Source organism: Kryptolebias marmoratus, linkage group LG8 (genome assembly GCF_001649575.2).
Source record: "Kryptolebias marmoratus isolate JLee-2015 linkage group LG8, ASM164957v2, whole genome shotgun sequence".
In the NCBI taxonomy this organism is placed as follows: domain Eukaryota; kingdom Metazoa; phylum Chordata; class Actinopteri; order Cyprinodontiformes; family Rivulidae; genus Kryptolebias; species Kryptolebias marmoratus.
In genome coordinates this window covers 17,959,414-17,971,422 of record NC_051437.1, presented here as the reverse complement: position 1 = coordinate 17,971,422, position 12,009 = coordinate 17,959,414, and the positions used below count along the sequence as shown (strand labels likewise).

General features: G+C 38.8%; 1 protein-coding gene across 2 annotated transcripts; it reads left to right on the top strand.

Moving 5' to 3' along the window:
• Window positions 1–1,697: 1,697 nt before the first annotated feature.
• On the top strand, window positions 1,698–11,883 carry phf8 (PHD finger protein 8). Of its 2 annotated transcripts, XM_017430965.3 has the most exons (23): window positions 1,698–2,006; window positions 2,944–3,002; window positions 3,096–3,198; window positions 3,426–3,511; window positions 3,698–3,824; window positions 4,060–4,220; window positions 4,904–5,045; window positions 5,135–5,321; window positions 5,443–5,605; window positions 5,782–5,869; window positions 6,519–6,625; window positions 6,726–6,817; window positions 7,250–7,339; window positions 7,419–7,700; window positions 7,811–7,893; window positions 7,978–8,147; window positions 8,253–8,338; window positions 8,717–8,838; window positions 8,976–9,307; window positions 9,417–9,512; window positions 9,601–9,710; window positions 9,815–10,175; window positions 10,260–10,348. In XM_017430965.3, the coding sequence occupies exons 3-23, from the start codon at window positions 3,101–3,103 to the stop codon at window positions 10,346–10,348; spliced, it is 3,072 nt and encodes a 1,023-aa protein (XP_017286454.1). In that variant the 5' UTR covers window positions 1,698–2,006; window positions 2,944–3,002; window positions 3,096–3,100. The 2 variants fall into 2 exon arrangements, with proteins under 2 accessions (XP_017286454.1, XP_037832936.1); XM_037977008.1 differs by having other exon boundaries at window positions 1,699–2,006; window positions 2,944–3,198; window positions 10,260–11,883.
• The last annotated feature ends 126 nt before the right edge of the window (window positions 11,884–12,009 follow it).

Genomic DNA, 12,009 nt, shown 5'->3' with positions numbered 1-12,009 from the left:
ATATATCCGCGGCTGATATATTATCATACAATGTGTAAGCTTATTAGTGAACTTAGCCATGCACGTTTGACCATTGATGGTTACACATTAATACATTTACAGTGTAAAAAGTGGCCTGTAGTCAAAGCAGCCTTTATGTTTTAATTGATTATAGAGAGAGTGTGTGGCTCGTAACACAGGCGATTGCACAGAATAAGAAATAAAAACTGCTAAATATGAGTCAAAGAGAAACTGATTTAGGACAACTAGTTCATGCTAAAAGGTGTGGTTGACAAACTGCATAATCCAGAGTATGACTTTTAAAGTTTCTTTTATTTGTTGCTTTTCGAGACTTCCTACATTTTCTGAGAGGTGTAGTTCATTAATAGTGAAGGTGAGATACCGTGCTGTCGTGTCTGATACTAACGTGTTTAACAAGCTGAAGCTTGACGGTCATAATTATGAAGCTGGCTTTGTCCGTTTGAGTGTTACCAAAATGTGATTTAAAAGATAAAGATTATTTTTGTATTTTGGAATGGGGTTGTATAAATTGTAAAATTTTATTCTCATCAGAGGTTATTAAAAAAAAAGAGAAAACACTAGTTTTCATCCCTGTTTACATGGGACTCCCTGTCCTTATGTATATATATAGTACCTCAAGAGGCAAGGGCCGTTTGTGGTTATTTTTTGGAAGAAGTCATTTTATTTCAAATTTGAATGATGATAATCTGGATTATATACAAAACACAAAATCTATAAAACAAATCTGAGTTGTGAAACTTACTTAGAACCAATGATAAAAGTATATTTGGACAGGAAAAAAAACTGAAGTATGTTGCTGGTGATTTAGCCATTACAAATTGTAACTAATTCAACTGTTGATTTCATTTATGTTTTGTAACTAATCAAAATAAAAAATGGCAAACCTCAAACGACATCTTTCTTTTTAAAGGAGTGTCTCTGGTGGCATGGTTTTCTTTTAAAGTACTTGTGTGATCAACAATCGGTTTGGAGATTTTGTGACACAGGAGAAAATGGAACGAAGAGCTTTAACGACACTCATAGCAGCAAACACTTTATGTGAGAAATTCAGCCATTTTAAGAAAAACTACCCAAAACTCAAGGATGCTTGGACACTTTCAGTATTTCTTGATTAGTTGGCTCAGCTCATGTGTAGTAGTGCATTACTCTGGCTTAGTTATCTTATTTTTAGCTGTATATGTATAAACAAGGGGTGAAGAGAAAGAACATATCACAATGTCGCTGCAAGAAAATGACAAAAAGTGGTGATGTAGGCTTAACAACTGAGTGGAGACTTCCTAATTCACTAAAACATGAATACAACACCAAACCTTAACTCTTAAGGAGTTAACAACTGATACAAATTTAATTATGTAAACACTATTTTAATTTTATCGTTATAAATCGTCTTGCTTATGTTTAATTATGTTTACATAAAACCAATAGAAAATGAAAACAGTCTCTGAAGTTAAAAAGAAATTTTGTATATCTGTTTCCTTTTCTTGACTTATTTAGCCTTTTTTTAAATAAAAAAAACCTAACAATTATTTCGCCTTTTACCGATTTATTTACAATAATTGTGAATTTGAGAATCTTTAGGTTGTATTATTTATTTTTCTAAATCAACTTTCTTTTGCTCGTTTGCTTTTTTTTCATCAAGTGCAACTCTGTTTGACTGTTCGCAACTTTATTGTTCCTTCAATCGCGGACAACAAGGAACAACGGTTTAACGTTATCCCCTTTGAAATGGCGCTGAGGCAGTTTGATACGGCGTTCTTTTTAGTTGGCGTGCTCGTTTAGCTCCTTTCAGGTTTAGTTCTTCTGATGCACCGCTAACATCTGTGCCTGACTTTTGTCTTCGGGTGCTACTGAGTTGTAAAACAAAAATGTGCCGAAGGAAATTGTTAATAATTGACGTTGCATAATAAGGCCGCGGAGGCCCCCGAGCTCGCGTAGAGATTACAACCGCCTCTCGGTGCGTGGCCCTGCCGCAGAACTACACTTCGGTGAGTTGCAAGCGCCAGATTAGCCGTGGCTTGCTCGACCAGAATCAGCTAATTGCATTAGTTTAATAAAGAGTGATACAAACAAATAGAAGTTTATAACTTCAGAGCTACATTGTTTTCTGTTGCTTTCAAAATCCTTGCCCTGCGCCGTGTGTTTACAAACAGCTAGCAAGCAGCTAACGTCACAGCCTGAACGCTTGGTAATTGCGAGGTTTAACCAATAAGCAGAAGCAAACCTTGTCCTTTTAAATTCAGTGAACAACATAAAAACCGGTCATCTCCGTGTTTCAGCTTAAATCGTATAATTTTCTTTATACAGATACTGATTGGTGCCACTTCCATGACCATGCCATGCTACCCGAAAAAAAACGTAAACAAGCGAAGTGTTCAGCTAGTTCTCTGAATCTGCTTTATGTTGGGACAAGAGCTAGTTTCTAAGCAGCTAACTTGGAGTGAGCATGCAGGCTGGTTGTATTATTGTCATATCGGGCTTGGATTTGATAATAATAAAGCGCCCCTGCTTCGAAAAGCACCTGCGGCTACGAAGCGCTTCCTTACAGTGAATAGAAGGCACTTGTTTTCACTTTTAATTTTATTAAAAACCAGACCTGACTCTGGTTTTTAGTACCCTTGTGGACACATTGATCTAAAACTATATTATCATGTTATATAATATGTGCACCCCTTTCTATTTAGGAATAAATTATAGCAACACAGTTCTCAGATCAGTTTTTCTTTTTTAACATGTATAGAGAAAGTCTACACATGTATACCAAAAGGAAATGTGTTATTAGTGAAATGCACTTATGACTGTCACCCAATTTGTGAATTAAACTGCCCTTCCATGACAGGGATGTTCTTTCAGCACATCAGATATTAACTTTATTTTTTTTCTCTGTGTATGTGTGTGTTTTGTTTGTTTGTTTTGTTTTTCTAGGTTTTCGGGTGAATCCCATCGTGCGTTTCTGTCAGAAGAATCTGGAAGTGAAGTGGCAGGTTGAGTTCCTATTTGTCTATCATTTAAGTCCTCGGTCGGACAGTCTCTCCAGCTTGAATTCAGGTTTTGGTACGTTTTACGTACGCTTACAGTGAAAATGGCGTCAGTGCCAGTGTACTGCTTGTGCCGCCTGCCCTACGACGTGACGCGCTTTATGATCGAGTGTGAGATTTGTCAAGACTGGTTTCATGGAAGGTAGGTTGTTTTATTTTGTTTTTAACTTTGCTTATTATACTTTACCACAACTTTCAAACGTTAATGTCTTATTTTAGTCATACTTTATTATATCTAAGTCTTTATTTTTATATTTTATTAGGTATAATGTGTTTTAAACTTGTCAAAATTAGTATAATCGTTTAGTCTGCATTCTTCTGCACCATTATATTTGTGTAATACTGGTGTTTTGTGGGATTTTTGTGTAGCTGTGTTGGAGTAGAGGAGGACAAATCAACTGAGATTGATGTGTATCACTGCCCCAACTGTCAAGTTACCCATGGGCCGTCTGTTAGTAAGTTTCTTTTCTTTATTTCTTTATTTTTTTCTCACTGGAGAGAAGAAGGTCTAGCAGAAAGACCATAGCAAGTTGCCACATTACTCTGTGTAAAGCGTACATTCTTGAACTTATGTTGTTGTTACTTCCTGTTGTTTTGTTTTTGTTTTGTTTGTTTCCCCTCTAACCTCTCTGTTTTCGCAGTGCGTAAACGGCGCGGAGGCAATAAGCAGGCAGAGGGAAGCGCTGTTGCAGGAAGAGATCCAAGTCGGCCCGTTAAGACCGGAAGTTCTCAGTTTGTCAGGGAGCTTCGAAGTCGCACTTTCCCAAGGTAAGAACCTCGTCTGGCACTGACAGAGTTTTTATGTGAAAACTTTAATAATAATGCCATCATTTCAATGTGGAGTTGCTCCGGTTCTAGTAAACTCGACACATTGTTCTAGCAACTAAAAACTAAAGTACTTTTATCAAATTGTTTATCGCCATTAATCTCATCGTATTGTAAACACATTCTGGGTTTTGTTTTGTTTTTTGTGTTTGTGCAAAAATCCATGTTGTGGTCACAGCGCCGATGAAATCTTGCTCAAGCCGTCCGGGGCGCAGCTGACAGTTGAGTTTCTGGAAGAGCATTCGTTCAGCGTTCCTGTAATGGTTTTGAGGCGAGATGGCTTAGGCATGACCCTTCCTCCATCGTCCTTCAGTGTCAGTGACATAGAGCACTACATTGGTAAGCATCAGTCTTAAATGCCTGTAACTGTTTACATTCAGTACAGGTCTTTGTTTTTTTGTGTACTAAAGTAATAATAAGTGGTCTTAGTGGTATTTTTACTGTAAGGTTGTAAAATTTTCAGTTCAGTCTTTTCCTCGACTCGTTTCAGAGGGGTTTTGTTTGTTTGTTTGTTTCAGCCACTCAACTCTGGATGATGAGTCACTCAGATATAAAAAGGCACAGTCAAGAAATAACCCAAATTTGTGCCTACAAAAAACAGACACCTTAGAAAAGAACACATTTCAAATCTGTTGGCGCTCTGTACCCCTCAGCCTGCTGCAAGGACATAATTTGTCTTGTGCTTCTTTAGCTGCATCCATGATAAATATCACATTTGTTCTGACTGATTTAATATAAATTTTGCCAGCCAGGCGATTATATTTGCCATTACTTGAACGAGGCATCCTTCAGTTGGGAACTCTCAGCTCCTTTTTCTCTCTTATTTCTTAAGGGTATGACTTTCAGATGAAGTTTTTCTGTTGTAGAAAGGCTCAAGATAACTTTCAAAGATTACAAGAACATCTGGATTTTTTTTTACAGCTAAATATGAAGAAAAGGGGCGTGGGTCAATTCTTATTTTGTGAGGGGAATATTTTGTGATGTGGGACGTGGTTGATGAAGCAGCTACACGTCATTTTCAGGTGCAGATAAAGAGATTGACGTGATTGACGTGCCTCGGCAGTGCGACCTGAAGATGCGGCTGGGAGACTTTGTTGAATACTACAACAGCCCTAACAGGGACAAAGTGCTCAACGTCATCAGCCTGGAGTTCTCTGACACCAGGTACACAAAATCGATGAGGAAATAAGCTGAAGAAAGTCCCCCTGTCCCGGCTGTGCTGTAACAGGTGTGACGTGTGGGACTTGTTTTAGGCTCTCCAACTTGGTGGAGACCCCCAAGATTGTGAGGAAACTTTCGTGGGTGGAAAACCTTTGGCCCGAGGAGTCCGTGTTTGAACGCCCCAATGTGCAGAAGTACTGTCTGATGGGCGTGAAGGACAGCTACACAGACTTCCACATCGATTTTGGAGGCACCTCAGTTTGGTACCACGTCCTGAGGGTGAGAGGACAAATGTTTTAGGTTATCCTTTTTGGGGACGAGGTTTAAACTCAGCTTGCTTTACTTAAATATAAATAAATTGATGTTATTGTAAAAGCATCTTTTTTCTGTGTTTACTCAGGGTGAGAAAATCTTCTACCTAATTTCTCCCACTCCAGCCAACTTGGCTCTTTTTGAGCGCTGGAGCTCCTCATCAAACCAGAATGAGATGTTCTTTGGAGATCAGGTTGATATGTGTTACAAGTGCTCTCTGAAACAAGGAAACACCCTGTTCATACCAACAGGTAAAGAAAAAAAAAAATCCTCAGATGTTCTGATTTAAGTACATAAAAACATGGGTTTCAGCAGAGCTTTGTCAGTCAGCTCTTTTTGGGAAGCGAAGACCGTTTTTTGTTTTGGCGAAGTGTCGAAAGGAGCAGATAAAATCAGTCAATCAGAGAAGCCTTTTATTGTTTTCCAGGATGGATTCACGCTGTGTTGACTCCTGTGGACTGCCTCGCCTTCGGAGGAAACTTCCTGCACAGTCTCAACATTGACATGCAGCTGAGGTATATATTCTTTTTTATTTATATTTGAACTTATTGTATATACATGTACAACTTTTATTACTTTAAAGAGGCCAGAATGAGGACATTTATTTAGTTGCTAAAATAAAATCATGTAACTCCTTCGTATTTCACTTTTAATTAAATTTTTTTAATGCTTTTTCTAAAAATGCTTTGTAAACTGTATTTCTGGGTAATCAATTTCCATCTATTTATTTATTTTTTTAATTCTTCCTGAACTTTGTTGTCTCTATAATCAAACTCTTCTATTTGTGATCCAAGTATGCTTTCCTAAATTCTTCAACACTGTTTGTCTTCAAAACCACAGAAATAACAAACTAAAGTCAGTGGCTCTGCATGTCCGTTTCTGGGGCATTTCTTTGCATTTAGCAGAAAGTGTGTGAAATTGGCACTTATAAAAGCTCGAAGATGAAAACGATGTTCTGTCTTTCGTTCCTCTGACATCCTGTAAATGTTCATCATCACCCAGATCAGTAGCTGCTCAGTAAACTGAATCTTATCCTTTCTGCTTTGCACCTCAACATAAATGTGCTCAAGAACGATTTATCTATAAAGATAAGAGCTGTTGTGTATCGACATAAAAAACCTGCATGTTTTGGGCAATAACAGCTAATGTTTCTCCTGTTTTTAGGGCGTATGAAATAGAGAAGAGGTTGAGCACAGCCGAGCTGTTCAAATTTCCCAACTTTGAGACGGTTTGTTGGTATGTCGGGAAGCACCTTCTTGATACCTTTAGAGGTGAGGGATTTTAAGTGTTCGTGTTGTGTGTTTATGTGAGCTCCTTAAGTGTTGCGTCTTTATTAATGACTGTAATATTAACTTTCTGTTAATCTAACAGGTTTGAGAGAAAATCGCCGACACCCTGTCAGTTATCTCGTTCTTGGGGCGAAAGCTCTGAACAACGCCTTCCGCAGCTGGACCCGTAAGGAGGTAAAATCGTACCTAATTCTTGTTTTTTACAGTGTAACTCTGGCCCTGTTTTTTCCTTTTTTCCTTTTCTTTTTTTCCCCCAACAAGTTGTTGCCGCTGTATTATTATTCATGGAGTCGCTCTGATCAAACCTAAATAGGAAACTATAACACAGTTGATTTAATTGCTTAAAATCTAACTTTTATTTTAATGATCAAAGACAGTTCTCTAATTCTAAGAAGACATGCCATAGGATACTTCTTACTTTTAAAGAGTAGTATGAATAATGAAGTATTTTTATGAGCCAATTTGACTTTAGTGGAGCTGTTTGTATTTTCAAAATCCTGCTTTAATTGACATGTTCCTTTTATTAAAATTATTTTAATTCGATATTATTGATTGTAATTGTTCTGAACGCTGTATAGGATAACTGATATTTTTGCCTACATCCAGGCCTTAGCTGACCATGAGATGGAGATACCAGAGAACATCAACACTCAGACGTTAGTGAAGGACCTGGCCAAGGAGATTCGTCTTGTTGAGGTAAAAAAAAACAAATTCTGATTTTGCTTTCCATATTTCTGCCTGTTTCACTTACTAAACCGTGCTTTTACTTTGGTAGGATATATTTCAGCAGAACCTTGGCCGCACAGGAACTCCGTTTCCGGGTGCCCCGCTCTCTAAAGCTCCCCTCAGCGCCTCTCAGAACTCTGGACGCCCCCCTGGAAAAAAGAAAGGGCCCAAGCCCAAGGAGGTGTTGGGAGGCCTGGGGACCCCTGGGACCAAAAAGAAAGGCCAGAAGGGAGTCGTTAAGACGGAGGCAGAAGAACTGGACCTGATTGAGATCCATACCAAGCATACGCTCAAAAAGATTCAACCTGGCAAGTCCAAGCACAAGAACAAGGTATGAGCTTTGGCTAGTTGGTGAAAGTAATGGAATGCTTTTTTTGGGCAGTTTTTGTGTCCAAAGGTTTAATTTTCATATTCTGATAATGACTGTTTTTGCCTGCGCAGGTGGAGCTGCCGTTAGAGGAGTTTGAAGGGAAGTTAAATAAAAAAAAACTGAAACTCGTCCTCAGCAATGGAAAAATTCAAGGGTAAGTGTTTCAGTAATTTGAAAAGTCTTTGATAGCTTTGGTTTAAGAAGATGATTGAGCTTCTACCTGTGCACTTGCTTTTAGTAAGAAAGATGGCAGCAGTAACGGTGCAGAGAGCGCGGCCAACTTCAAACGTCTTGCCACAGAGGAATCCAGTCTGTCAGAACTGGAGTCTGAGGATGAGCTGCAGATCGACGAGACTCCCCCTCCGCGGCGCAAGTCTGCTGGACCCAGCAAGAAGAAAAAACTAAGTGGTAAGAACTGGGGTTTTAAACAAGCGTGTTACTGAAATGCACCTGTTGTATGGTTTCAAACTCACGTAGCCTTTCTCAACTCATAGTGTTAAAATTTCCCCCCAGGTCTACCCAGGAAGCTGCCTAGAGCTAAACCATGTTCTGACCCTAATCGCATCAGGGAACCAGGAGAAGTAGACTTCGACATCGAGGTATTTTTGTTACAGACACACCAAATGTCACTCCTAAAGCCCGTGTTTGAGGCTCATATGATAAAGGTTTTTCTGACTGTCATAACTCATGAACTTTACTTCAAATATATATATTTCAGGATACAGCTGATTTAGAGTTTAACTTTTGTTATACTCTTTTGCGTCAAACAGACCGTGTTAAGTTTGATTATCCAGTCTCAGGTTCTCATGCTGTAAGTGATGTAGGTTGTATATTCACACCTTTCTTATTGTAACCCTGATGAGGCAGATTGCAGTCACAAAGCAGTTTATTTATTATTCTGCTAAGTTCTTACCCAACAATTTTACAGTTACAGCTGTTCTTCAATACTCAAAGTGTGTGTGTGTGTGTGGCTTCAGGAGGACTACACGACTGATGAAGAAGCACTGGCAGCCCACGGAGTGAAAGGTGGTGCAGGAGGCATTCTTGATCTGTTAAAGGCCAGCAAGCAAGTGGCGGGCTTAGACTCTGCAGCACTCAGGTTAGATTGTTTTCATTGTTGATTTATTTTAAATGAATGTTTTGTGTTTTTGTTTGAGGAACATTCTGTTGATTTGACAACTATCTAAAGGCTAACATGGCTCGTATACTTTTTTTTTTTTTTTCATTCGTTTTTAGTGAGGAAGCCCCAGCCTCCCCCAGCACTCGAGATGCCATCCAGGGTATGCTCTCCATGGCCAACCCTCCTTCCTCATCCTCCTCTTCCTCCTCGTCTTCTCCTTCATCTCTCTCTGGAGGCCTGACAGAGGGCTTAGGGGTCGTCAAGGAGAAGGGCGGAAGAGCTGTGTGGTTGACGGGAGGAGTCAAGAAGACTTCGAATCTCGAGAAGAAACCGATCATCCAGCGGCCCGGGAAACGGCCAATCAAAAGGCCAACTCGTCATCTGAGTGACGAAGAAAGCCCAGATGAGCAAGAGACACTGGGGACTTGTTTCAAAGACTCAGATTATGGTAAATAGCACATTGTCTTACATCTGCTGCTGTGCAAAAAAAAAAAAACTTTTAAAACTGAAACATTATTTGCTTTTAGTAAAAGTTATGTTGTTCATTGTTTTTCAAGTTTATCCATCTTTGGAGTCCGATGAGGAAGACCATGCCAGCAAAACTAAGATGAAGAGGAAGAAAAACTGGGATGACACACCTTGGAGCCCGAAAGGTACTTGGCATTGATCTGCTAGCAAAGCAGGATACGTTGTTTTAGCTCTCTGATGGTTAATCTGAGTTGTTTTTTAATTTATTTACAGCAAGAGTGATGCCGACTCTTCCTAAACAAGAGCGACCTGCCAGGGAAGGGGCCAGAGTGGCCTCCGTAGAGACGGGCCTCGCAGCAGCTGCTGCCAAGTTGGCGCAACAAGTGAGTGTGAAAAGAGAGCATGTTAGAGTTAGAAGCACATGCACAGAGAGTGTTGTGGATTAGAAAAAGTAATGCTTTTTTTTTTCTTTTTGGTAATGATTCAGGAGCAGCAAAAACCCGCTAAAAGGAAGTACACCAAAAAGCAACGTCCTCCTGCTCCCGTCGCCAGTCCTCCCCCCGTTCAAAATGAGCCTGCCCCGCCCTCCCCAACACCTGCTCCGGAGTCTGCAGCAGATGTCAGCCCCGACAGGAGGATGGATTATTTCTCTGCCAGCCTGTTAGACCATGAATACACAGCAGGGCCGGGACCTTTTGGCCCCGGAGGCCCCAGGGGCAGCGGCGCCATGGCTCCTGGTGTCTTCCTCACCTCTCGAAGACCTTCCCTGTCGCCTCAAAATAGCAGCTGCCATTCTGGAGCATCCCCTGCAAGCTTAGCCAGCCAAGGAATAACAGGAATCGGTCAAGGTAGACGGAATACGCGATTGACATTCACAGCATTGTTTTTTTTGTCTTCCCGCTTTAATTATTATTATTTTTTCTTCTCTTTAGGCAAACGCCCAAAGAAAGGACTCGCAACTGCGAAACAGAGACTTGGAAAAATTCTGAAAATTCATCGCAATGGTAAACTTCTCTTGTGAGAGGTGCTAAAAATGTGGTTGAAGACCGTAAGAATGAAGAAAAAAACCTATGTGAAGTAGGTGGGAAAACAGAGAGAGAGTTATATTTGTACTTTAGTTTGCGTCATTCACTTGTGATCAAACCTCATTACACGTCGTCCTTCAGACACCACTTCCCCACATCTGCATCGAGGCACATCTGTGACTTTAAGGAAATCACTGCAACATGCTGGTCGCTCGCCTAATCTGTAAATTATTTGTTAATATCGCAAATTTGATACTGACAGCGGAAATTTTTTGCAAATAATTGGACTTTAATTTTATGTGAATTACTACAGGTTTTTTGTTGTTGTTGTTGTTTGTTAAGGCAGTTTTAAAAGTTGTTTTTAGAATCAGAAATTGTACTGTCCATTTTACATTTTTAAAAGGGAAAAGGCACAAAAGTGCAAACAAATTCTGTAGTTTTTTTTTTTTTTTAGTATTGTATTTAGCTTGTTTACCCCAGTTTTTTTATAAACCTTTTGTTTGACAGGTAATATTACAGGACTCAGTGTCCTCAGTTATTGACATCCATCATATGATTTATATTTATTCTTTTACATATTTATTTACTAAGGCAGAATTTTGTGATTTCCTAGCCTGTTTAATGTAGCATGTTTTTGCCTCCCCCTTTTTCCTGATCTGTATTTTATTTTGCTTTTTTTAACAACTTAAAGCCTGTACAAAAATTGTATCCATTGCTATCCTACCTGTTTTTTTTTAAGTTTTTCTTTATCATTGTAAATATTTGTAATATTTGTAATTTATATAGCTAAATTGGAAAAAAATGGGGGGGTAAAAAATCCGATAATGGGAATAGTTTCCTGCATGTTGCCCTAAGTTTCGGCAGCTTTCTTGGGTCATATATAGAGATTTGTTTTCCTTACCGCAGAATGTACTAGTGATCAAATGTTGGGGGTGTAGATTTAAAGTGAAGACATTGTGAAGGTGCAGGATATGATCTATGTAAATATGTGTTGTAATTTAATTTTCTTTTTGTAGTTCCAAAACTTTCAAATCTTTCGTAACAACTTGTACATGATACATTGCTGTACTTAGGAAACATAGCTCTTTTTTATATTTGTATTCATTAACTGTCATACTACGTTCATGTTGTCTCGTTAGTTGTACTATTGGAAGTGTGCTGGACAAAAAAAAAAAAACAATGCCCTTGCTAAATTTCATCCGTTTAGTTTTATATTGTTCATGCTTTCTTTTTGTTTCGGTAAGTGTTTGTCTTTAAACATGTTTTTAATATGACCCCGGGGGGGAGAAGAAAAAAACAAAGCATTTTTCAAGTTTTAAAAATTTACCCTGACATAATTTTTTAATGGAATTTATTTTCTGACCACCGTAAAACCGAAAGTGAGTTTTTGTTTTGTGTTCACTGCACTTAAGCCTACAGGAAAATTCTGTTTTCCTAACATTTGAGAAAAAAAAAAGAAGTGGGATTTAGGTATTTTTCTGGTATACACAATAAATATTTTGTTGTAATAAACACATCTAGATATAAAAGTCTTCTGAAAAGTGTTTTTTTATTATTTGCATTGGAAACAACAGTCCTCTAAGAGTATCTGACTACTTTAGTTTTATGAAAGAGTTTTTAGCAGTGGTTTTAATATATGTGCTTTCAAAACTTCAGC